Source organism: Sus scrofa, chromosome 6, assembly GCF_000003025.6.
Source record: "Sus scrofa isolate TJ Tabasco breed Duroc chromosome 6, Sscrofa11.1, whole genome shotgun sequence".
Taxonomy (NCBI): Eukaryota; Metazoa; Chordata; class Mammalia; order Artiodactyla; family Suidae; genus Sus; species Sus scrofa.
This window is the reverse complement of record NC_010448.4, coordinates 18860143-18885761: the sequence shown is the minus strand read 5'-3', so window position 1 is coordinate 18885761 and position 25619 is coordinate 18860143. Positions and strand designations below refer to the sequence as shown.

Sequence of the window (25619 nt, the reverse complement as noted above, 5' to 3'; positions counted from 1 at the left end):
GCAGCCCCCAAAAGTTTGAAAGTCCCTGGCCTACCAAAGAACCAACCAAAACACTGGAGATGTGCTGTTGAAAGTGAAGGAAGTGAGACGTGGTTAAAGACATTTGCATTATTATGGAGGCTCAATGATCCGTGTATCCCTCCTGTGAGGGCTGCAGGGTGTGTGTGTGTGTGTGTGTGTGTGTGTGTGTGGTTGTGGGGTGGGGCCTGGTTAGGGCACTCCCAGGAAAGAGCCATAGAAACCATCAGGATTCACACTCAGCACTCTGACTCAAATTTGTATACCAGTCAAAGACTGAAATCTTAATTTGTTGTGACCAAGAGCAAAAGGAAACTTAAAAGGACTCTGGCTCCACCAGAGAGTTTTCCAGAGAACTCCATCTGATACTTCTCCAGCCCATAAACACAAAGCCCAGAGGACGTGTCCGATGGGAGTGAGGTCCAGCCGAGGTTTGGAAATCCTCCAGCTTCTTCCGTCGGATCGACAGATGCTACCATTTAAAGTGCACCTTTAAATGGTCCCCGTGGACAGGTGGGTGGCCCGTGCATCCAGGCCTGGGGCAGGCAGTGGCCAAGCCTGGAGCTACTGGCAGTAAAAGGTGAGCACGTTTTCCTGGTTTCCTCGGATCAGGACGACTGGGGGTCTGAGGTCCTGGGACAGCGTCTCCAGCCAGGCCATGTAGAGCGAGCTCGGGCACTTGCCCTGCCTCCCTATGGGCAAGGTGCTGCGGAGCGGAGGAAGCGCCAGATGCCACGTTACTAAGGGGCCTTCTGCACACGGCCCACTTCCCGGTTTGCTTTCTTTTCTGTTTTTTTTTTTTTTTTTTTTATTCCCTAGGGCTGCACTTGCGGCATATGGAGAGGTTCCCAGGCTAGGAGTCCAATCGGAGCTGTAGCTGACGGCCTACACCACAGCCACAGCAACACCAGAGGCGAGCCATGCCTGCCACCTACACCACAGTTTCGGCAACGCTGGGTCCTTAACCCAATGAGAGAGGCCAGGGATGGAACCCGAATCCTCATGGACACTAATCAGTTCCGTTACCTCTGAGCCATGACGGAACTCCCTGGTTTGCTTTCTGAACAGCCTCTCTCTTTTTTTGACTGTGCCTGCAGCATGTGGAAGTTCTGGGGCCAGGGGTGGAACTCATGCCACAGCACCAACCCAAGCTGCTGCAGTGACAATGCCAGATCCTTCACCCGCTGTGCCAAAAGAGAACTCCACAGCCTCTCTATTTATTAACCCTTTCCGAGTGCCTTCTTCCTAGCCACCCTAGGAATGACCTCCCACTCTCTTGAAAGCATGACTTGAAATGCACCTTCAGTCCCAAAGCCATGGCTGTAAGATTCCTGGGATCTAGTCACCATCAGCCCCTCCAACCTCACCTTCCACCACCCTCAGCCTCGCTTAACCACAGGGCTTCCTTTCCACTCCTGAGAAAAATGGCAAGCTTACCCCTGCCCCAGGACCTTGGCATGCGATGTTCTTTCCACCCAGAAGGCAGTTCCCCCAGCTCTTCACCTGGCTGGCACCTTCGAGTCCCTCAGGCCTCGGCTCAAGTGCACCTCCTTCCCCCATCACCCTCTCCAAGCCCCTCTTCCCGTCTCTCTGTATCAGCCCTCCCGGTTTCATTATCCTCACAGCACTTCCCACTCCCAGATCCCCTTTTCACTTATTTGCTGTCTGTCTCCCCCACTCGAAGGTAAGAGCAGGCCAGGTCTGTTTTGTTCACCACCCTCTCCCCTGTGTCTAGAACAGAGTCTGACATGGTGAGGCCATGTCCCACCCCAGCAGGCCACTTAGGTCACGCCAGCCTCGCCTCTTCTGCCTGTGGCCACAACACCACGACATGTTCATGCATTCCATCTGAGTGTCCTGGTCCTGCCCCCTGCCCTCTGTGCAAGGTCCTGGGAGCCGGACTCTGCCATCACCCGGGGAGGGCCCTTATCCAAACCACAATGCTGTGCAATTAACAACATGCCCTGGGAATGCCGTTCAGCTGCATTTTCATGGCTATTTTGGGAAGAGCCTTTTCCATCGTCTCAAGATTCCAAAGATACATGGTGATGACTGAAGCCGCCCTGCTCCGGGCTGGAGGAGAAGGGGGCACCACACAGACCCCACTGGCGTCTCATGAAGCTGGGGCAGCAGCACCTGACCTGGGACTGCACCTGTTTGTTTCCCTAAAGTACACCCACAGGTCTTATTTCACCTGAACCTCAAAACCTCCCTGGAGAAAAGCTGAGAGAACCGGGCAGGAAGGAGGATGCGGGGCGACGCAGGGCTTCGGAGCCCAGCTCTGGTGTCAGAGAGGCTGTAGGAGTTGTGGCTTTGCCATCTCCTCAGCCACGTGGCTTTGAAAAATAGCTCCCTGGCCCTGAGCCTCAGGTTTTGCTCAGTGAGAACACACTCATCCCCCACGGACACTCGGGAACTCTTAGGAAGCCCTGGCCCACGAAGGGTGCCACAAGGAGTAAGCACTTTGTTAACAGGGGTTATCACCCCTCATCACCATTCGCCAGCATGAGATGCCCACGCCAGTGCGGGGCGGAGCTGGACTTGCCTTGAGGTCCTGGGATCTTCGTACTCCCGCGGCCCCTGCTCACCGCGACCCCCACTCTACTGAGAAAGTGAATCAACATCTCTAAACAGCTGCCCCTTAATTAAAATTTCATCCTCAAAGTGTCTCGCAGGGCAGCCATCCTCCTCCCTGAAAAGGCAAGGTCCCTAGGCGGAGGAAGCGGGGGGGGGGGGGGGGAGCAAGGACATGCCGTCAAGCCAGCGTCCCCTCAGTTAGACTGTGTGTGCATCTGGTGACTTTCCAGGGAAAAGGAAAAGTGGGAATATTGACACCAGACTTTCCTGATTTAAGTTAGGCCTGAGGCTGAAAATGCCCTCCGGGAACCATTTTCAGGGACCGAATTCAGAAACGTCAAAGGCCCCAGCGGGACTGGTGGCTGTGTTATCAGGTGCAAGGGACACCCATCGCTCTTGCTGTGGCCTTTCAAGCCCAGTGTGAAGTTCCCTCCCCGAGTGGAGCCTGTCCACCTGTCGAGGGGCAGCCTCCCCCGGGGCCCGTCAGTGACACTCCCTACTTCGGCTCCCAGGATGTGAGCCTCTAAGCTCTTAATCTTTAGAAATAAAGCTGCTCCAGAACAAAGAAGGCTTTTGTTCAGAACTGCATCTCTTAACCACAAAGAAAGGCAGCCTTGGATCTAACCTAGATGCGGAAAGATAACCGCGATTCAGAACCGGTGTCTGAAGCTTCAAAACTCAGTCCCCATTTGGCAGCTGTGAGATCCTGGCAGGCGCTGAACGTCTCTGAGACTCAGTTTCCTCAACCCCTGGGTGTGGGTGGCAGGGTGGGGATGGGGGCGACAAAGAACCTCTTCACCGAGTTCTGAAAATTCATAAGGCCCAGTGCCTCACAGAGGCTCAATCAATAAAAGGCAAAGTTGATTACTATTACTTTGGCTACTATTATTTGGTTTTGAGGAAGGAGTCCTTTTTTTTTTTTTTTTTTTCCTTTTCACGGTCACACCCGCAGCATATGAAGGTTCCCAGGCTAGGGGTCTAATCGGAGCTACAGCTGCCGGCCTACGCCACAGCCACAGCCACACCAGATACGAGCCATGTCTGTGACCTACACCACAGCTCCCAGCAACACCGGATCCTTAACCCACTGAGTGAGGCCAGGGGTCAAACCCACATCCTCATGGCCACTGTCAGGTTCTTAACCTGTTGAGCCACAATGGGAACTCTGAGAAAGGAGTCTTTACATTAAAAAAAAAAAAAAAAAAAAAAGAGGTAGGGGTCTAGACCCAAACTTAGGCCAGAAATAGGATGTTAGTGTGGTCAAGGTTGTTGGAATGGTTACAAGACTGGTTTACCAGCTGGGCAGGTTAAGCTGAACTTGAACATGGGCCAATAATCAGAGAAACTGCTGATTAGTACATGATGAATAAGCCAGTTCTGCCTCAAATCTGCTCTAGAAAACAGCTCAAGTGTGCTCTCCAAAATGCTGGGGCACGTGATTTTGTCATTTCACTGAGGCTCGGAAGGATTTTTTTCATCCTTAGAATTTCTGGGGAATGTGGGCTTGTGGGCCCCACCCCACCCTCTGATCTGGAAGGAATTGAGGAATTTGCCATTTTCCACAGTCCCCCGGGTTCAGATAAAGCTGACCCTCAGACTCAACTATTCACAGGCAGGTCTCTGGGTTAGAGATTAGCAGGACCAAGCTGCAGCTCCCTCCCAGGGGTGTTGGCTTGACAGCTGTGGCTGCCGCCATGGGGTGGGGCGCTGCGAGCAGGCGTGCAGGCGTCTACTCTGTGGGGGCAGGCCTCCTGATGATTTGTGTCAGCTAATCCCACAAAGGCCCATGGGCAAGAGATTCATTTTCCCTTGAGGTCCCGGGGCTGGGGGAGGGGGAGGGGGCTGGTGCCAGGGAGTGGTCACCTCCCTGGATGAAATTCCTAGTGTTATGGCTTGAGAGACTGACTCATTTTAGTGGCAAATAAATGCAGGATCAGAATATGTTAGACTGGAAGAGAAACTTGGACACAATTTAGTTCAACTCTTCTCTATAATCAGGGAAGCCAAGGCTCAGAGAAGGACGGTTACTTGCCTGAGGCCACACAGTGGACTAAGGGCAGAGACAACATGCAAATCTGCTTCTCTGAACAGAGGTGGCAGTTGGGAAGAGGTGGCTTGACACACTGGGCCTCAGCTGGCACACACCAGGTACCCCACGTGGGCGGGGAATGTCAGGGAGCCATCCCACCATGAAGCCATGGCTACCGCCTTGCCGCTGACCTGGTCCACACTCAAGCTAACCTGGCCCTAGGAACATTCTCTGCGAGATGTTGGCCAGAGGCTTGGAGACGAACCCACTTTCCCTATACCACAGTCCCCACAACAAAGGAAACATGAAGCACTTCCTTTGTACAAAAATTATCTCCCCAAACCCCAGGAAGCATGGCTTCCGGCAAAGCCAGCTTCGCCAGTGGGCCACCTGTGCATACACGCCCCACGCTGAGAAAGTCCCCTGGCTGGGTTTAATGCCCTGCTATCACCAAATTGACATCCTTTTTTTTAAAACATTCTTTTGGGGGGCCATGGCCAGTAGTAGCTTTATGTGGGATCTTAGTTCCCGGGTGGGGGACTGAACCCCAGCCGCAGAGGTGAAAGCACCGAGCCCTAACCACTAGACCACCAGGAACTCTCCCATCTTGACATTCTTAATCATTTTTTTTTTTTTTTTTGTCTTTTTGCCATTTCTTGGGCTGCTCCCGCGGCATATGGAGGTTCCCAGGCTAGGGGTCCAATTGGAGCTGTAGCCACTGGCCTACGACAGAGCCACAGCAACTCGGGATCCGAGCCGCACCTGCAACCTACACCACAGCTCACGGCAACGCCGGATCGTTAACCCACTGAACAAGGGCAGGGACCGAACTCGCAACCTCATGGTTCCCAGTCGGATTCGTTAACCACTGCGCCACGACGGGAACTCCTCTTAATCATTTTTGAACAAGCGGCCCCACATTTTCACTGGGCACATGGCCCCACAAATTGTGTGCTCCATCCTGGCTTCAGGGTAAGAACAAGCAGGTTCTGCTGGCCTCTTGGCCGTCCTGCGGAATCCACAGGTGGCTTGTCCTGGGACATGTCAGTCACTCCTCTTGGCCAGCGCCCCCCACATTCCCTCGGAGCTGGGCCTCTCCCTTGGAGAGGGGACCAGATGGCCTGGCTGACGGTGTTCTGTCTCCTGGCCTCAGAGAGAGTGGAGCCACTCTGAGAATCCCCAGGCCACCGTCACCCTCCCCTTGTCTTTCCCGTACTCAGCCTTGGCCCATACCCACCCAGGGCAGCCCTAACCAGAGCAGTGGAAACCGAGGGTCTGACAGGCATGGAGCCTGAAGAGCTGCCCAGACCTGGCACCAACATCCACCAAGGGTGGCCGATGGCCAAAGAGGGCTGGGTGATTCCCAAACAACAGCTTTTCTTCTGGAATGAGCTGGGTCCCCTTTGCCAAGCTGAGTTTGGCAGGAAAAAGGGCAATGGATAAAGGGGAAGCAGGGCCAAAGGGCATTGGTGAGGCCTGGGCCACGTGGGGCCCAATAGCTCTGCCAGCTGGCACTCGGGCCAGGGCGCAGGGCAGACACAGGCCTGGCCACGTGCTGAGAAGCCACCTGGACTGTGTTCATGGGAGCTGGGGCCTTTCGTCTGCACAAAGGAAGGCTCCGGTCCTCAGCCGGTGGCCGTCCCTTCAGAGCAGACACCCTTGGCCTCGGTGACAGGCTCCTCGCGCAGGGTGCTACTTACACGACGACCAGAGCGGCGTCCCGGGAGTAATCCAGCAGAATCTCGTTCAGCCTCACCTGCCGAAGGGACTGGATGGGGAAAGACACGAGGTCACGGCCTCCACCCCCTGCGCCGTCACGACCAAGCCAGGGGCCTCTCGGAACATCTCAAACCGGATGTGTGAATTGTTCCCCATAACTGACCAGAGACTGTCCCGCCTCCGAGAAGGTACCTGAGTGCCAAGCTCCCTCAGTTACCTTCAGCCAAGCGTGGCTCACTCAGCCATGCCTCCCTGGGTCTCTCCCTCCTGAACTTATTACCACCACCAGCAGGATGGCTCATGTGGGGTCAGGGGACCTGGGTTCGAATCTCAGCCCTGAGAGTGTCTGCAGAAGAAGCTGAGCAGGCATCTTGCCTCCCCGGGCGTCGCTGTCTCCATCTGTGCGAAGGGTAGGACAGTGCCCTCTGCCCGGAAATTTAGGGAGGCCTGAGTAAGATTAGCTGTGCAAAAGCGCCAGGCCGAGGGGAAGGCCCTTGATGGGCTGGACTTGGAGCAGGGCTGGACGGCTCTACCTCCCCAGTAACAGTGGGCAAGAGCCTCCTGTGGACGTGGAGACTTGCTCAGCGTTGTTCAAGGAGCCGGGAGGCTGTGGGAGGCTCTGGGGCTTCAGGGCGCCAGGCCAGGGCATTCCCCGAAGCCCAGGTGGCCCGGCCTGTGGCGGGGGGGGGGGGGGGTCCTTCCTGGCCCAAGGCCTGTCTGAATTGTCCAGAAATGAATGATGCTCGGGGTCCGAGGGGCAGCGGACACTCCATTTGAGAGACTAGAAAACTGAGAGGAAGTGCATTCACCTGGACCTCACTCGGTTGACACTGGGGGTGGACTGCCGTTGTGGGAACCCGCCGATGTGCTGGAGGATGTTTAGCAGCATCCCAGGCCCCTCCTGGCTAAGTGGGAGTAGCAATGCCACCCCCGGTGGTGACAACCAAAAATGTCTCCAGAAGTCACCAACTATTCTCCACGGGGCTGCATTGCCCCCTGGAGAGAAGCACTGACCCGGAGCCCACAGGGAGCCCAACCTTAAAATAGCCAGGACAGGACTCTCCGCTGTGGCCCGGTAGTAACAAACCCGACTAGTATCCATGAGGATAAGGATTCAAGCCCTGGCCTTGCTCAGTGGGTTTAGAATATGGTGTTGCCATGAGCTGTGGTGTAGGTCGCAGATGCGGCTCAGACCCTGCATGGCTGTGGCTGTGATATAGGCCAGCAGCTGTAGTTTTGATTCAGCTTCTAGCCTGGGAATTTCCATATGCTGCAGGTGCAGCCCTAAAAAAATAAATAAAATAATAATAATAATTTTTTTAAAAAAGGAAAAATAAATACATAAAAATAAAATAAATAAAAATAAAAATTGCCAGGACAGCCATCGGTCTCCTTCAGGCCTTGTCAGAGTCCTGAAGGTGCCGCCTGGGCAGGGGGTGGGGTTTACAGCCTCGGGGAAGGTCAGCCAGCTTTGTCAGCCCACAGGACAAACTGCACCTTGACCTTCACTGTTTTCCCTGTGAATCCCTTCCTGCAGGTGTGGAGGAACAGGGCGGGAGATGGAGGACTCTGGGCAGTCCACTGTCACCACTAGGAGGTGACTCAAATCGGGCAGGGGGACCAGGCTCCCACACCAAAGATGACTGTGACATCAACCACTGGGTCACCATCAGCTTGCGCGCTTATGGCTTGAGGACCCCTCAGAGGCTTGGGGCAGGGAAAGTAGACCTGAGGGTCAAGGAACGTGAGTTAAGGAAGCCCAGGTGAGACGGCACAGGCTCTGCCCCAGGTGGAGCATCTCGACCCCCACCCCACCCAGCAAGTCCCTTCTCTCCCCTGCACCTTGATTCTATTCTTGTTAATCTCTTCGTCCGAGATCTTCCAGGGGCAGTCCCGCCTCATCTCGCTGACGGTGGCCTCATCCTTGAAGCCATCATTCAGGCGGAAGGGTGCGACCATGTCCTCAAACCGCTTGGTGCTGGGGACAGAGAGAGCAGGTGAGACCGGGTGAGATGCCCGTTTCCAGGGGAACCAGGCCCTCAGAGGGGAGAGAGGTGGGTACCACAGAGATACACGTTTCAGACTGAAACCCATTCTGATGCTGCTTTTTACATCAAAGGAGCTTCCAGCTTTTTACTCCAAAGCAGCGTTGGTTTTGGCACTGACGGTTGGGTCTGACTTTCCACAGAACTTTACAAGCTCTCCACAGTGGCTGACCTGGGATCCACCTCCACCCACCTGACTGTCCCCCAGGTATTTCCTGAGCACTGTCCTGGGCCAGGCTCTGTGTGACCCAACAGTGAACAAACCAAACAACATCCCCCATCCTGAGAGAGCTCATGGTTTTTGCTGCGTGACAAATAAGCAAATAAATACAGATGGGAGGAATTCTGAAGGCACAAATTGAGGACTGGGATGGGGAATAACCAGGCAGGGAAGGTTCCCTGGACCCAAGGAAGCCCATCCTTCCGAAGCCAGCTAGGTATAGGGCAGAGGAGGCTGGAGCCAACAGAACGGAAGGTGCAAAGGCCTGAGGCAGAAGCGTGCCTGGGCTGTTTGAGGAGCAGCAAGGGAGCCCATGTGGATGGAGCAAGGCGAGTGCCAGGGAGAGTGGATGCCGACACGTGTTAGGTCAGACAAAGGAGGAAGAGCCAGGAAAGGACACTGAGGAAGGACCGCTGAGGAAGGAGGGAACCAGGGGAGAGCAGCGTCTTAGAAGCCAAAAGAAGAACTGTTTCAAGAAGGATCACTGTGTCAAATGCAGCTGAGAGGCAGAGAAAGATGAAGACAGAAGCAGGCTCTGCTTGTCTGGCAGTGTGGCCATCACAGGCGCAGCCGGCGAGAGCGATTTCAGTGGCGCAGTGGGAGGGCAGCCAGGCTGGAGTGAGCTGGAGGATGAGGGATGCGGAGGCCTCACTTTGGAGAAGGCTGGCTATGCAAGTGGGGAGAGACGTGGTCCAGGAGGTGCAGGCAGGGGCAAAGGGGGTTGAAAGATCAGATGTGCTGGATGGGGTCTGTGTGGTGGGTGGCCCTGTCCTCTCCACCGGGGAAGGTCTTCCCCATCTCTGTTCACGGCCTTTCTCAAGGCTCTGCTCCTCCACCAGCAGAGACGGCCCTACTCTCTTGTGCATTCTGGTCCATCTTTGCAGCATTCTGATGGCTCTTGACGCCCCCAGCCTGCACCTCAGCTGGGGTCAATGCCGCAGGAAAGGGCTTCAACTTACTCATCTCCACCCCAGCAGCTCAAGCGCAGCCTGAGAGAGTGGGAGGGTCAGTCAGTATATCCACCACTATTAAATTGTTCCTTGCTTCTCCTGATTTCCTTCCATCTCGAGGTTAACAGGGGCTAAAGAGGTCAGGACAGACCCTACTTATTAAGACAGAGTCCTGGAAAATGTCACGTAGACAAATTTACAGAAAGCAGTCCTATTGTAAACATTTTTTTTTTTTTTTTTTTTTTTTTTGCTTTTTAGGGCCACACTGTGTATGGAGATGCCCAGGCGAGAGGTTGAATCGGAGCTACAGATGCCGGCCTATACCACAGCCACAGCCATGTGGGATCTGAGCCATGTCGGCAACCTACACCACAGCTCATGGCAACGCCAGATCCTTAACCCACTGAGCAAGGCCAGGGATTGAACCCACAATCTCATGTTCCTAGTCGATTCGTTTCTGCTGTGCCACAACAGGAACTCCGGTAAACATCTTTTAAGAATGTGAAACTGAATTGCTGGCAAAGTAAATCATCCCTTCTGGTCTGACGATCGAGCCCTGCTGCAAATTCACACGAGTTTGCTTGAAGTCTGCCCACTTGCCATTACTTGAGGGGGCAGGGGAGTGGCTGCCCAGACCATTCGACATCTTGCTCCCTGCAAGTGCCAGTGTGTTAACATAACATCAGGGGCTCCAGCTACCATGCTTCTGCCTCAGGGCCTTTGCACCTTCTGCTCTGTTTGCTCCAGCATCCCTCAGACCTGTGAAAGGGACATGCCTCTGCCTGGTCCCTAAACAGAAGGAAGAGCCATCTAGGTGGACATTTGGGGGCCTATGGTTCTGCCACTCCTGGCCACGGCCAACTGGACCAAAGGTAGCCAAGATATAGGCTGCCAGTGACCTTTACCTTGGCCTGGCAGGAAGGGATGAGCTGGGTGAGTCATAGTCCCTTTGGCAAGCCCTTCAATTAGACAATGCCCGGAGAAGGAAGGAGGCAGCTCGTAGCAGAGGTGAGACTGCAAGGAAAGGTGATATGCAGACAGAGCTTGGAAGACACAAGCAGGCAGAAGCCATGAGACCAGCATTTACTGACCATTGACTCTGGGATGGGTGCTGCGTTAAGCCCATTCCAAGGATTATCTCTAAGTCAGTGGTTCTCAAACTGGGGTGGCTATGTCAGGACGGGAGAGCTCGTTAGAAATGCACATTCTCATGCCATACCCCAGACCTACTGTCTCAGAATCTTGGGACTGAGCCCCCCCAGCTATGTTTCCACAAACCCTCCAGGTGATGCTGATGTTTGAGAACCACTGCTTTACGAAAACACTCCGGGGATTGGAGAAAAGTTAGAAAACCAGCGTAGGTAAAATCAGCATTTCGTGAGTAGCAAGCAGCCTGAGCTCCTTAAATGTGAAGCCAGAGACATCCTCAGCCCCCAGCCACCCTCTGCAAGGTGGGTGGGGGCCTGGAGATGAAACACCCCCCTCTGTTGAAGGAGCAGAACAGCCATGATCTACACCAGGAAGAGCTTCAAAAACACCTGGTCTGTGAAAAGCATGAACGTGAGCGTTCATTGGCCTCCAGCCCAGGTGTCCGGCAAAGACCACAGCTCTGATATGCAAAGGACCAGCAAGCGGGGGAGGGAACACAAATGAAACTTAACGGCTGCAAACTCGATCCTTCCTCTTTCTTTCTATACCCAGTCTAGGCAGGGGCAGGAAGGACCATGCTCTTGCCCTTGGCTCAAGGGCCCACGGGCAGAGGGGGGTCTGTTCCTTTCTGCCTGGAACCCCCAGTACAGAGAACTTACTGCTCAGCCCGTGGCTTCTGGTTGATGTCAGGAAGGACGTGAACTTCGTGGAATCTCAACCGGAACTTGCTCAGCAGAGAAATGATCCTGGAAGAGAGAGATTTTTTTTTTTTTTTTAACTGTATTCATTCATTCAGTGTTTACTGAGCCCTGTGGAGGATACAGTGGCAAACAAAACACACCTGCCTTTGGGAGGTTCACATTCTAACCTGGGAGGGGGACAGACAGGAGATGAATATTGATAAAGCAGGTCAGATGATGACAAGTGACATGGGAAAGGAATGGTCCTAAGTATCTGGTGGCCATCTCTGGACTAGTGCACCTCACATTTTAATGTCTGTGCACCTGCAGGTGATCTTGTTACAATGCAGATTCGGATCCAGCTGGTTTGGGTTGGGACCTGGGATTCTGCATTTCTAACCAGCTCCTGGGTCATGTGGGGCTACTGGTCACTGGTCACACTTTGAGGAGCAAGGGTCTAAAGAATGCAAGGTGCATTCCACTCCTGGGCATATATCTGGACAAAATTTTCATTCAAAAAGATACATGCATCTGTATGTTCACAGCAGCACCATTCACAATAGCCAAGACATGGAAACCACCAAAATGTCCACCAATAGATGAATGGATTAAAAGATGTAGTATAGGAGCTCCTGTCGTGGCTCAGTGGTTAATGAACCTGACTAGCACACATGAGGATGAGGGTTTGCTCCATGGCCTTGCTCAGTGGGTTAAGGATCTGGCATTGAGAAAGATGAAGTTTGGATCCTGCCTTGCTGTGGCTGTGGTGTAGACTGGCAGCTACAGCTCCAATTGGACCCCGAGCCTGGGAGCCTCCATGTGCTGCGGGTGCAGCCCTAAAAAAGCCAAAAAAAAAAAAAAAAAAGATGCAGTACATATATACAATGGACTATCACTCAGTTACAAAAAGAATGAAATAATGCCATTTTCAGCAACATGGATGCAACTAGAGATTCTCATACTAAGTGAAGTTAGTGAAAGACAAATACCATACATATCACTTATATGTAGAATCTAAAATATGGCACAATGAACCTATCTGCAAAACAGAAACAGACTCATGGACACACAGAACAGACCTGTGGTTGCCAAGGGGAGTGAGGGGGTGAAGAGGGATGGACAGGAAGATTGGGGTTGGTAGATGCAAATGATTACATTTAGAATGGATAAGCAGAAGTTCCTGTTGTGGAGCAGCAGAAATGAATCCGACTAGGGACCATGAGGTTGCGGGTTTGATCCCTGGCCTCACTCAGTGGGTTAAGGATCCGCGTTGCCATGAGCTGTGGTGTAGGTCAAAGACTCGGCTCGGATCTGGCGTTGCTATGGCTGTGGTGTAGGCCGGCAGCTGTAGCTCTGATTAGACCCCTGGCCTGGGAACCTCCATATGCCACAGGTACAGCCCTAAAAGGACAAAAAAATATATATATCTATATATATAAATAAAAAAGGAATGGATAAGCAATGAAGTCCTACTGTACAGCACAGGGGACTACATCCAATCTCTTGGGATAGAACATGATGGAAGATAGTATGAGAAAAAGATGTGTATATAGATGCATGACTGGATCATGATGCTGTATGAAAATGACACAACACTGTAAATCAACTGTAATAAAAAGAAAAAAAAAGAATGGGTGTTACACTGCAGCAAGGTCCTCAGGGTGGCTGAGGAAACAGATAACAGACATGAACTAAGTATAGAATCAGGAGCAGCAAGCCAGCTGGCCCTGACTTTACCCCCACAGGGAAGAGATGCCACCTTTGGTTTGCGGCAGTCAGGGAAGGCTTCACAGAGGAGGTGGTGATCTGGCTGAATAGTGAATAGTGGCTAAGACTATTACAGGCCAGAGAGGGTCGACAGGGGTGTCCACATTGGAATCACCCAAAGAACCTTCTAAACAACACGCCTGCCTCGTCCCTAGCCCACCCACTGCCTCAGAGTCCCTGGGCAGGACATAGCTTTGGTGATGCCCCAGGACTAGTTGGTGGGGAGTAAGCACCCCAGGAGAGTGGTCCAAATAAGCTAAGACACAGGGGTTCAGGGATGGAGCCGGAGCAGTGAAGAGCTGCCTGGGAGGGTGCGGGGCATGCAAGGGACGGAAAAAGGAGATAAGCCCGAAGGACCAGGCTGGGGCCCATCTGTCAAGCCACCGCTGGTCCCTGAACTTGGGAGTAAAATCAGGAAAGCAGAGCTGTGGGCACATGTCTTGGTGTGCAGCCCGGAGGTGCCAGGCCCAGGAAGGGCCTGGGCAGGAGGCAGCACGGGCCTGGGGTCACTAGGAAGGCAGAGGATGTGGCCGGGTCAAGAATCAGCTGGAAGGCAGAGATTTCACAACCTCTACTTGAGAGACAACCCATGACACACAGTGCCGCAGCCTTGAACGAAACCAAACTGGCTGAGTCCAGCTTTCAAGTGGAGCTAGAACAGGAAGCTGAGAGGGAGGGCAAAGCAGCCTTCACGCGTATTTGCCTTTTGAGGACACAAAGAAGCAGATACTATGTTTCCCAGGCAACGCTCCCAGGCATGGCTGAGAAGGGTCCTTCAGTAGAGAAGTTCTCAGCGGGGGCAAGGACCCAAGATGGGATTGCTGGTCACCCCTAACTCATGCAGGGGGCGACTCAGAGCAGGTGGGGGGATGTGGTCCTAGCAAAGGACTAGGGTGCCACAGGCCACAGGCTCCCGACTCTGGGATGTCATGGCGAGCACCAAAGGCTGGGCAGGGTTTTCTCTTTGGCTAATTGTTACATGATTTGAGGCAAGGTACACCCCATCCTTCCCAGCCCATTTGCGCCCTCTAGTGGTCCCTCCATCCTACAACCTTTCACTTCACTTGAGCTGGCCTGAAGTAGCAGGTACCAGCTCTAGGCACACAGGTGACTCCTGCCAGCAGCACAACTGTGTTCTGCCTTACTATTTACTTCCTTCTCAACTTAAGTCAACTCACATTCTTTTTTTGTGGCGTTTTTAGGGCCACACCTGCAACATATGGAAGTTCTCAGGCTAGAGGTCGAATCAGAGCTGCAGCTGCCAGCCTCAGCCACAGCCACAGATCCACGCAGGATCCGAGCCACTTCTACAACCTACACCACAGCTCATGGCAATGCCGGATCCTTAACCCACTGAGTGAGGCCAGGGAATCAAATCTGTGTCCTCATGGATACTAGTCAGGTCTGCTACCACTGAGCCACAGTGGGAACTTACAACTCTCATTCTTACTTAGATACATCTTGAAAGGAAATATCATATCACAATACAAACAGAAAATCAGCATCTCCTGCCAGAAAGATGCGACCAATAAAACCAGTAAACAAATGTCACTAAATTCTGGTGGATGCCATTGCCTGTCAAGCACTCAAGCCAGGCTGGCCCTCTCCTGTCTAGACAGAGAACCAGCCACAGGAGAATTAAGTCATTTCTCACCAAGAGATTCTGTGGGATTTGCTGCCCTTTATTCTGGCCACCGAAGTCACCTCTGGTCTCACCATGGATAGTACTCCAAGCTTGGGGGAGGGGAGACAGTGCCCTGAAGGAGCCTAAGCTCTGCCTCATTTCTGAGGAGGAGGGGCCTTCTCCATCCTTTATTTCACCCAAGGTTCTCCTTGAGATTTGTGGTTTTATAATTTGACAACCCTCCTGGTCATGGTGAGGACTAGGGAATGCGGTTTTTGTTTTTCATTTTTTTTTTTTCCTTTTGTAGGGCCACACCCACAGCATCTGGAAGTGCCCTGGCTAGGAGTTGAATCGGAGCAGCATCACCACAGCAATGCCAGTTCTGAGCCGGGTCTGCCACCTGCACCACAGCTCACGGCAATGGCGGAGAGTGAACCCACTGAGCAAGGCCAGGGATTGAACCTGCATCCTCACGGATACTAACTAGTCAGATTCATTACTCCTGAGCCACAGCGGGAACTCCTTTGTGCATGTTATTGAAGAGGTCAGGACACCAAAACAGCTTCTGCAATGGAGAGAAAGCTGCTCTTGCCCAGAGCTCCCTCACCACCACTGCACCCTGAGCGAGGCGAGCCCTGGGGCAGCAGCGGAGGGCAGAGGGGGCGGCTCGATGTGGTGTCACCGGATGGCGCTGGTCCTGTGGACCCACATGGCGCTCCCCACTTACGCCTTTCTTTCCTGGTCCATCCTGTTGATCTGGCCCCCAACGAACACGCGGATCCTGCATTTACTCCATCGCTTCTTCCGGCCGAGGAGATAGGGGACCAGGAGGGTGAGGCCTGGCAAGGAGGGTCCCATGAGACAGGAGAAAAATGCCCGCAGGATGCAGCCCTCTCTGGGTTCCCACCCCACTCTGCCCCGAGCAAGCCCTTGCCCCTCTCTGGACCTCAGTTTGCCCACCCCTATGATGAGTGACCCAGACTAAACCAGAATGGCACACAGGGCTCTCTGGGCTGGGGTTTATTTGGCCTGCATGATGCTTTTAAAGAAGCGAGCTGGCATTGCATAATTGGGGGATTTCACTTTAAATCTAAATCACTGTCCTTATCACCGTGTCATTCACAAAGACCTCACCGCTCTGGGCCTCCGTTTGCTTGCTTGTAAATAATAGTTCCTACCTGGGGACTGCATTAGGTTAAGCCAGGCAAACAGTGTCAAGCTGGAGTAACTGCTCCATCTACATTATCTCCCATTAATAGGATACATCCTGCTGGTGCGTGATGTTTTCTTTATATCTAGGACCCTATCAAGAGTGGGAACAAGAAAGCTGAGTCATGTTTTAAGAAAAATGGGAGAGAATGTTTTCTTTGGGAAACAAAGACTACTCCTGCGGCTGTCCTGGGCACTGGCCCATCTCTCCCATTTATGTCATGTGCCTGCGACCCCAAAGGCCTGTCTCGTCTGAAGCTTCCCCCTCACGCTGACCTCAGCGGCTCCCATAAATCCTGCAGTTGACAGTTGACAAGGGAGGGGTGAAGCCAGCCTCCTCTTTGCTGGGCTCCGAGGTCTCACCAGAGGCCTTGTCAAGAGCGATCAGGAAGGGCGGCAGAGAGAGGAGAGTTGGGGGGGGGGGGACGGCGGGGGAGGGGAGCCGGCGGCCGGCGCTGACCTCCATCATCAAACAGCCAGTAGATGTCGATGGTCTTCTTGCCCTGCTCCGACTGGAAGACGGTGCTGGCCTGCTCCTCCCGCACCAGGGCCTCGGGGTCCGCTGCCAAAGCAGAGGGGCAGGTCACACGGGAGTGGAACATACTCGCAGGCTGCAGTCGGTCTGAAAACACAGTGAGCTGCCCTGGGAAGGGGGGCTGACCATCACCCGGGCTGGGCACACGGTGACAGGAAGCCCCTGCTGCAGGTGAGCACAGGGGAGACCGGCCCGGAGAACCGCAAGGGGCCCTCCTGATGCTGAGACTCCAATTTTCAGGCAGGTCTACCAGGAGCAGGGGCCCTGGATGTGCCGTGCTGATGTACCCCACCCTGCTCCCAGCTTCTCTTCCTGGGACTTCAGTTTGCACTGGGGGGTGGGAGCTGCTCCCTTAAAAACTCCCCTGTGCCCCTCACAAATGCCCACAGGATGCCTCCAGCTCCTGCACTGCAGGATCCCCACCTCCCAGAGCATCGTGCCCTCCTGACTGGAGCATGGATGGGGTGGGGCTTGGAGAGCACGAAACTTGGGCCCCGGAGACCACTGGGTGGGGTCCTAGGATGCCTGGACACCGATTTCTCCAGCAGGGTTGGCAGTCTTTATACTACCCCCTTCCACTCCCCGTTACCCACCCCCAGGGGTCCTGGGCATCATTGGCCAAAACCTCCTGCCCTTGACCAAGTTCCCAGGTGGCCCACTGCTAGCCATCCCCCAGGGGGAGAGCGCCCTGAGCCTCTGAGTGGGTGGGACTGACCTGTGCCAGAGACAGATGGTCTGGAGCCACCGGCGCTGGCGTCCTTGCTGTCCTCCGCTGGGTCAAACACAGGGTTAACTGCAAAAGAGGAGAGCTTTGTTCCCAGACTCTCCTGCCTGGGGCTCTTCTGGGCTCCCCCTTATCCTAGGGAAAAAGTGCTGACTCCACAGCTTCCATCGATCTGGCCCCTGCCTTCCTCCACGAGCCACCCGGCTGCCCTCTGCCGCTCAGAGAGGCCACGCTTTCCCACCAGGCCCTGGTGGTGGGTGGTCCCCGAGCCAGGAACCCTCCCCTTCTAGCAACAGGCCCCCTCTGCAGAGAGGCCCTCCTGCCTGCGTGCTCTGTGTGTCTGTGTCCGTCTCCAAAGGACGCTGTCACTGCCTGAAGTGACTCCTGGGTCCATGAGTTTCCCCCTAGAATGTCAGCTTCCAAGGGCAAACTTTGTACCGTTTCCTATGGCACTGCCAGCACCTGGAGCAGCCGTGGTCAGGAGCGTGGTTGCTGCTCTGTAAGTTCTGGTTGCATAAATATTCAATGAACACTGCTGGGGCCAGGTGTGCCCTCAGCCCACAGTGACCCAGATGAACAGACCCAGGCCTGCCTGTGGCGTCCACTCTTCTCTTTCCCTTAGCGCCCCCTCTTTCATTTGTCTCCCCATGTGTTATTTCCTTCATGTCTCCAAAAATTCAGATCTGCATATTTGCATGTGACTTTAGGCGTAACACACAGCCCTCCTCAGTGCCCCAATCACGGGCCTCAAGACCAAACGCCCAGTGTCACAGATTTCTGGGTGTGTTTTCATACTCTGGTGTCTTTTGGTGGCCCTCTCTCGCCCCTCTTTCCCTTTTTCCTGCCTACTAGAACCTTTTCATCTCATCTGGTGACAAAAGCTCTCATCAGGATTCAGGGATCTCACATCCCCTTTCTGGGCCCCAGTTCCTCCATTTAGAACCACGATGATCTGCATTAAAGCAGATTTGGAGTCTGTGCCTTTTATTCCTTTCTAATTTTCCCTTCTCTTCGCTCCACCACTTAAACAAGAATTAGGGAGTTCCTGCTGTGGCACGATGGGATTGGTGCCATCTCCGCAGTGCCAGGATGCAGGTTTGGTCCCTGGCCTGGAACAGTAGGTTAAAGATGCGGCTGTGGCATGGGTCACAGCTGCGGCATAGGTTGCAAGTGGGGGCTCAGATTTGATCCCTGGCCCAGGAATTCCATGTGCCTCAGGATGGCCAAAAAAAGAAAAGAAAAAAATTAGGTTCTAGAATTTCCTGGGATTCTGTTCTGGTCGTTGCTGTTCTGTTGATGTTTTCTGTTTTTTTTTTATTTTTTTTGGCTTTTTTTTTTTTTTAAACTGAAGTTCACAGGTTAGGGGTCAAATCTGAGCTGCAGCTGCCGGCCTACGCCACAGCCACACAGGATCCAAGCCACATCTGTGACCTACACTGTAGCTCACAGCAATAACAGATCCTTAACCCACATCCTCATGGATACTAGTTTGGTTCGTTTCTGCTGCGCCACCACAGGAACTAGGGATTCTGTTCTGTTTTTGACAAGGGGTCTCAAGAAGGTGGGGTGTGAACTCACTGTGTGCCTGCATCACCTTGGAGATGTTGAGCCCCTCACGCATCCTCATGACACACACACCGTAGTTGAAATCAAAAGCATCACTGGAAAGAGACGTGGTGGCGTCAGCCTCTTCTCCACCCTGGCCCCTGGCCCCCAGGAGGCCGGGTGTCTCGTGTTGGCCCTGCTCCCACCACACCTCCCTTCTCTCTTGGCCTCAGCCTCCGCATGTGTATAATGAGCAGGCAGGACTGGAGAGGCCCCGGACCCCTCTAGCTCTACCGTCCTGTGCATCCTGTAGAACCTGTTCTCAGGGGAAACAGAGTCAGGCCAGTCCTGAAGCCAGGCCCTGGGCTCCTGATACACAGGGATGGTCCTGACAACTCTGCCCACAGAGGTGGAGAAGGGAATTATTAGACCCACTTGATAGATGCAAAACTGGAGTTTGGGGAATAACTTGCATGTGATCAAACACGAAGAAAGAGGCCAGCTGGGAAAAGGATTAAATAGCTGAGGCTGGAAATGCTGAGGACGGCAGGCACACAGGCTGCTCTTGTTCATGAAGGCACCAATAGGTTGTCTATTTGGAACGTGTAGAAGGTTCCTACCCCCCAAGTATATTTCCTGCCTGGTTGACGCAGTACAGTGCTCAAGAGCCCACCACTCGGGCTAACCTGAGAGGCTGGACTCCTTTCATTACACAGCTCTGGGACAGGGGCCTTTGAGGCCCCTGCAATTTGGAATTTGGGGATGTTGAAGCTGGGGGTTGGGTCCTGGAGAGCAGGTCTCCACCACCGCCTGCTGTAACTGTGTTAGAGGCAGCTGATGTGCACTGTTCAGAGTTGCGCATCTGGGTCACTGCAGACCTAGAAGTAGGGCCCAGGTCCCCAGCACGCAGCCTCGTGTTCCTTAAACGCTACGGCACACTGCCCCTCTGTACCACATCAGGGCAGAAAATCAACTCAGGCAGGCATTTTCTGGAGCTTGTACAGCAAAAGCTGAAGGAGAGAGGGTTTGGAGTGAACCCTGAAATCCCCAGGGAGTTTATTCCCCAGTCCCATGCTCAAAGCTTGTGGCTCCTTGGAGACCTGTTCTTGCTTCTCACTCAGTGGTGCCACCTCACAGTTCAAGAGCTGGCTGTCTGCATGTCTTCTGCAGCTCCCAGGCGGGCACAAGATTTTCACATCAAAACCCACATTTTCAACTTCTTTGAAAAACTAGAAGATCTGGCAACACTGGGTCCACATTTCCGCCTGGGCACAATTGGCTGAAGCCAAGTAATGGCTGTTTTTGCCCGTTTGCCACACTCCCCACTGCTCCCTAATGTCCCTCACCCAGCCCACTTCCCTGCGTTACATGCCTGTTCCTTGCCGATCTTGGTGTCTATGATGCTGCATAGGTCAGAGTGGAGAACCCTCAGTCTGCCTATTTCTTCCTCTGCTTTGAACCAGCAGACTTAGGTTCTTACAGTGCCCATTGCTTCCCTTCTCCTTCTCAAAGCCCAGGAAACTCCAAAGGCCCAAATCTAGAGACCCCGGGTCCCACCTCCCCCATGCCCTCACTCACTGCAGGAGGCCGATGTAGTCTTCCACTGTGGCCGGGTGAGCTGACTGCCAGTTCTTCTTGAACCCGACCACCAGGATGTTGGGCTTCATTCTCCCAAGACCTGCGGCCTGTCGGGGGGCGGGGAGCAGGGCGGATGGGGGGGGAAGGGGAGGGGATGGGGGGAGGGGATGAGGGGAGGGATCAGGCTGCCTGTCCCACCAGGGCTCTGTTCTGTGACCAGGGTGGGGCTCTGTCTTAGCCCCAGCTGCCCTCTCCATCATGTGGTGGGGGCTCATGAAATACATCTCCAAGTTCAGGGTCCTGTCCACCTGGACACACCCACGAGAAAGGTGAAGCTACAGCCAAATTTATCCCCTGTGGCCTCTCCATGCCAGGGCCAGTAGCTGGACTGGCCTGTCTGTTCTGAATTATCTCTGTTCCTGCTTCTCTAGCAAATTATTTCTTATAACAAGGGACTTGAATTTGGATGTCGAGCTTGGAGTATTCCTGGGTCATTTAATCCATACATCTTTTATATTTCTCTTTTATTATTTTATTTTATTTTATTGCTTTTTAGGGCCACACCCGTGGCATATGGAAGTTCCCAGGCTGGGTGGAATCAGAGCTGTAGCCACCGGCCTATGCCACAGCCACAGCAATGCAGGATCAGAGCCGTGTCTGCGACCTACACCACAGCTCACAGCAATGCCGGAACCTCAACTCACTGAGAGAGGCTGGGATTGAACCCGCACCCTCATGGATCCTAGTCAGGATCATTAACTGCTGAGCCACTAAGGGAACTCCCTATTTTTTTAAATGTTAAAATATTTTTTAAAAATTTTAAGGTGAAACTTACATAACATAAAACCAACCATTTTAAAACGTACAATCCAGTGGCATTTAGTACATTTAAAATATTGTGCAGCCACAACCTCTATCTACTCCCTAAATATTTTTATAATCTCCAAAGGATTATATCGTATATGCCCTTTTTTTTTTTCAAGTTTGAGAAATATTGAAAACTATTGAAAAGTATTCCCCTATGTTGACTCAGAATCAACATCTGTTATTTTATCCATGCATTCGCTTTTACAAATGAAAAAAACCTGAGCAGGAAAATGAAGTACCCAGTGGAATGTTCTAGAACTGAGCAATGTCTGCATGTGTAAACATTTATCGAACTATACACTATTTCACTTTGCTGTCTGTAAATTATATGGTAAAATAATAATAATAATAATAAAACAAGATGTGTCACTCAGCCCCTACAGGCCTCCAAGTCAGTTTCCCAGGTTCCTGGGCACTCAGAGAAAGTGCCCTGCATCAGCACATCTGGAGAAGCAAGAATGGTGGGACACCTGCTGCAGCAAAAGGGGCTTCAACTAGCCCCTCAGGGCGTCCTGCCTTCCAGGTTGTCTCACCACGTAAGTCCCATGGGAAGCCCAGGCCCACGGCACCTGCATGAGAATCTGGACCCCACTGCGGAGGTCCTCGGCAATGACGTCAGAATAGAAGGCCTTGATCTTCCTCTTGTTCAGCCACTTGGTGTGCCCATTGGCGATGAGCCGGAGCTCGGGCCTCCTCTGTTTGTGGGGTCCCTGTGGGTGGTGGTGGTGGGGGCAGGTGACATCGGGGGGGCTTTCACCCTCTGGCTTGAGCCTCATCCCGTCTCCTGCCCTGGAGCCTGGCTCCTGGGCTCAGCAGCACCCAGAGGTGCTGGTTTTCCTTTATGGAATCATGGGAGGGAAAGAAGAGGAAGAGGGGGGTGGCTGGTGGAAGGAAGATGAGGGGCATGTGAGAAGCAGCACAGTGGGGAGAAGCCAGTGAGAGGGACAGGGAAAGGGACAGAACTGGGCCCCAGGCTCCACAGTCCCTCCCCCAGCCCGCACCCCTACCCCCACCTTGGGCTCCTCCAGGAATACAGACCCGCCCCACCTGCAGGGGACACTCACGATGAGCACGTGGCCACAGATCATCAGGCTGAGGTTCCGGGTGAAGGTGCCCACAAAGTCCACTAGGGCCGGGCGGAAGTTGGGGGGCCCCGTGAGCACCAGGCACTGGGGGCTGAGGAGGGAAAGGGAAAAGGGCATGAGCCATCAGGACAAAGCGGGGGGTCAGGATGCCAAGTACAGGCGCCCCAGGAGTTCTGCCGCCTCCCGGGACTCCCTTCCTATACAGGGAACCACCCTGTAGCCTCGTCTTCCCATCTGTGACTCCAGGGCAATTCGAGGGACCTTCCAGCTCTCTTGGTGGCCACCACACTGGGTGTCCCTCATCCACCTGCTCAGGCCACCAAATGCTCTCGGTGGGCAAAGTGCCCTCCTGCTGCTCCACCTGGTGTTCCTGCCCTGCCCAGCCCAACATGACGTGGGTGTGGGGGGGGCTGTCACTTATGAGATCACTGTGTCACCTGGGTGGGTAAGTCAGCCTCGGGGTGGAGCGGCAGCCAAGGACCCTATCAGACTCAGCTGAAGCCAGACAGAATTGGCTGCTCACCAGCTGTGTGACCTGGGGCCAGTGACTTAACCTCTCTGTGCCTCAGTGGTCTCATCTGTGAAGGGGTTAGTAATTTCATATACTTCAGAGGGTCGTGGTGAGGCTGTGTAAGGCACCTTGCACAGCAATGCAATGTAGATGCAACCCAATTATTAACATTGTGATCCGGTGGGAAGGGAGTCCCGACCCCCCTCGGATACCCCTGTATTATTGCTCTGTGTATTTTTTTTTTCTTTTGGTCCTTTTTCTCTTTTTAGGGCCACACCTGCAGCATATGGAGGTTCCCAGGCTAGAGGTCAAATCGGAGCTACAGCTGCCAGCCTACACCGCAGTCACAGCAACCTCAGATCCGAGCTGCATCTACGACCTTCGCCACAGCTCATGGCAATGCCGGATCCTTAACCCACTGAACAAGGCCAGGGATCAAACTCGCGTCCTCATGGTTCCTAGTCGGGTTTGTTTCCACTGAGCCATGATGGGAACTCCTTACCGGTAGTTCTTGATGTGGTCCTCCACCTCGTTGAGCCCCACCGAGTAGCTGAGGGCCAGGTTGTAGGAGCCAGCCTGCACCGAGGAGCCCCAGTTCACCTCTGAGAGTGAGGGGAGGGGGCGGGTGTGGGGGAGGGCAAGATTAGAAGTCACAGGAGGAAACAGACACGCACAGGAAGGAATCGAGCACCTGTGGGACAGGTAGGCAGCCTGCAGATCTGTTCCTAACCTTTGCACATATAATATAGCTGCTTGTTTTAAAGTGATACCTCGAGCTATTGAACTCTACAAAAATATTCTCCTCTCTTGAGACAGACAGACCTTCACAATGGCCTGGAAGGCCAGGTTCAGCTTTAGAACTCTAGGCTTTCCTGGAGTTCTACATCCCACTCCCAGATTGCTGTCACTCCAAGATCCTTGCCTGCATGCATGTGTACATCCCTGCCCATGTTTGGGTTTTTTCTTTGTTTTTTATGGCTGCACCTGTGGCATATGGAAGTTTCTAGGCCAGGGGTTGAATCCGAGCTGCAGCTGCCGGCCTGCGCCACAGCCACAGCCACGCTGGATCTGAGCCACGTCTGTGACTTATGCTGCAACTTTTGGCAACACTGGATCCTTAACACTGAGCGAGGCCAGGGATTGAACCTACATCCTCATGGATACTAGTCAGGTTCTTAACCCGCTGAGCCACAATGGGAACTCCAAGACACCTCTGCCCATGTGTGCAAGCTTTGTCCACCCAGCCGTTGGTCAGGCAGCCCTCGGTCTGGTGTGCACACCAGCAGGCCAGCCACTCTCAGGAGGATAGACCTGGGCAGGCAATTCCAGGTCCTGAGTGCCCAGGATGGTGTAGCAATAGAGGTGTGGGCTCCTAGTGGGCACACTCCTGGGGGCTCCTCACCCCATGGGGTGGGGATGAGGCTGGAGGACCAGAGGATGCCCTGGAGAGCACAGAGCACAGGGCAGGCCCCCTAAGCTGAGTGGCCGGTGGGGGGCTTAGCAGCCTCAGGGCAAGAAGGGACGCCTGACCCCCGGGCACCTGGCTTCTTGTAGATCACGTAGAGCAGGAGGAAGAGCACGACGCCGATGGCGATGAGGGCCGCCCACCAGGTGAGAAGGAACATGATGACCACAGAGATGACTGCCCCGAACAGCGCTGCCCACTTGCTGTAGTATCGGAACGAGGGTCTCCACCCTGGGGCGGGCACAGGGCAGTGGGTACGCTCAGCCCCCCAGAGCCGGGCAGGGCCTGGGTGGTGATGCCTGCAGTGCCCAGCACCAAGCTTCCAGCCTCTGCCCACCTCCCACCTCCACCTCCTGGGGCTGAGCTTGGAGGCTCTGGGAGGGCCACACGCCTGCCCTGGCTGGCATTCCACCAAGGGGGAGACTCCAGCTCCAGCCAACACAGCCTCAGGACACCCAGGTCAGCAGTGATGCTGGCTTCTGTGGCTGCCACAGGGCAGAGGGGGTAAAAGGGAGGGGAAGGATGTAATTCTGCTGGCAGGTCACACCAGGGCCACCACTAGTGACAGTCACTCCACAGCACAACTCCAGAGCACCGTAGTCCACGGTCCAGGGAAAAGGCAGCCCAGGGACCAGCTCATCGGCCATTTGGGGCCAATTAGAAAAAGTCTTCCTCAAGACTTTATTGCCGCCTGCCAGAAAATTTTCATAACATACAAATCTATGACATGAGTGGCGCCCCCTGGAGTTGGGCAACGTGCAACCTGCAAGCACCCTGTCTGTGACTTTGTGGATTCTCTTCCCTCTCTGGGGCCTCAGATTCTTGACTCCTATAAAGCTGGTGGAAGAAGGCACTAGAAGTCTCTGCACACTGTAAACAGTATATAATCCCTGTACAGTATATACTCTAAGTGCCTGATAAAGGAGAGCTATTATTATTATTGTTACAGTTATTATCATTACATGAATGGTCCCTCTAATTTGTTTTTTTTTTTTTTTTTTGTATTTTTAGGGCTACACCTGTGGCATACGAAGGTTCCCAGGCTAGGGGTCAAATTGGAGCTGTAGCCACCGGCCTACGCCACAGCCACAGCAACTGGAGATCCGAGCCGCATCTGTGACCTACACCACAGCTCACGGCAATGCCGGATCCTTAACCCGCTGAGCGAGGCCAGGGATCAACCCAAGTCCTCATGGATCCTAGTTGGGTTCATTAACCACTGAGCCACACAGGAGCTCCCCCTTTAATTGATTTCAATTTGAGGGGTGACCTTGGTCTGCCCAGCTGCATCCATGACTTCCACACCCCGCTCCAGAGCCCAG

The 25619-nt window shown here is 53.7% G+C and overlaps 1 protein-coding gene across 4 annotated transcripts in view; it reads right to left on the bottom strand.

Annotated features, from left to right (window-relative positions):
- Nucleotides 265–25619, bottom strand: part of SLC12A3 (solute carrier family 12 member 3) — a 40746-nt gene continuing 15391 nt past the window's right edge. For 2 of the 4 annotated variants that reach the window (XM_021093894.1, XM_021093896.1), the window contains exons 14-26: nt 24373–24528; nt 23335–23434; nt 22301–22412; nt 21806–21946; nt 20370–20476; nt 18825–18907; nt 17238–17315; nt 16448–16609; nt 15506–15617; nt 11367–11453; nt 8186–8321; nt 6325–6392; nt 265–724 (exon numbers count right to left, since the gene is read on the bottom strand). In XM_021093894.1, coding sequence (XP_020949553.1) covers nt 583–724; nt 6325–6392; nt 8186–8321; nt 11367–11453; nt 15506–15617; nt 16448–16609; nt 17238–17315; nt 18825–18907; nt 20370–20476; nt 21806–21946; nt 22301–22412; nt 23335–23434; nt 24373–24528 — 1484 coding nt within the window. In that variant the 3' untranslated portion in view covers nt 265–582. The remainder of the gene's footprint in view (nt 725–6324; nt 6393–8185; nt 8322–11366; nt 11454–15505; nt 15618–16447; nt 16610–17237; nt 17316–18824; nt 18908–20369; nt 20477–21805; nt 21947–22300; nt 22413–23334; nt 23435–24372; nt 24529–25619) is intronic. The other 2 variants (XM_021093897.1, XM_021093898.1) reach the window with 1 other exon arrangement.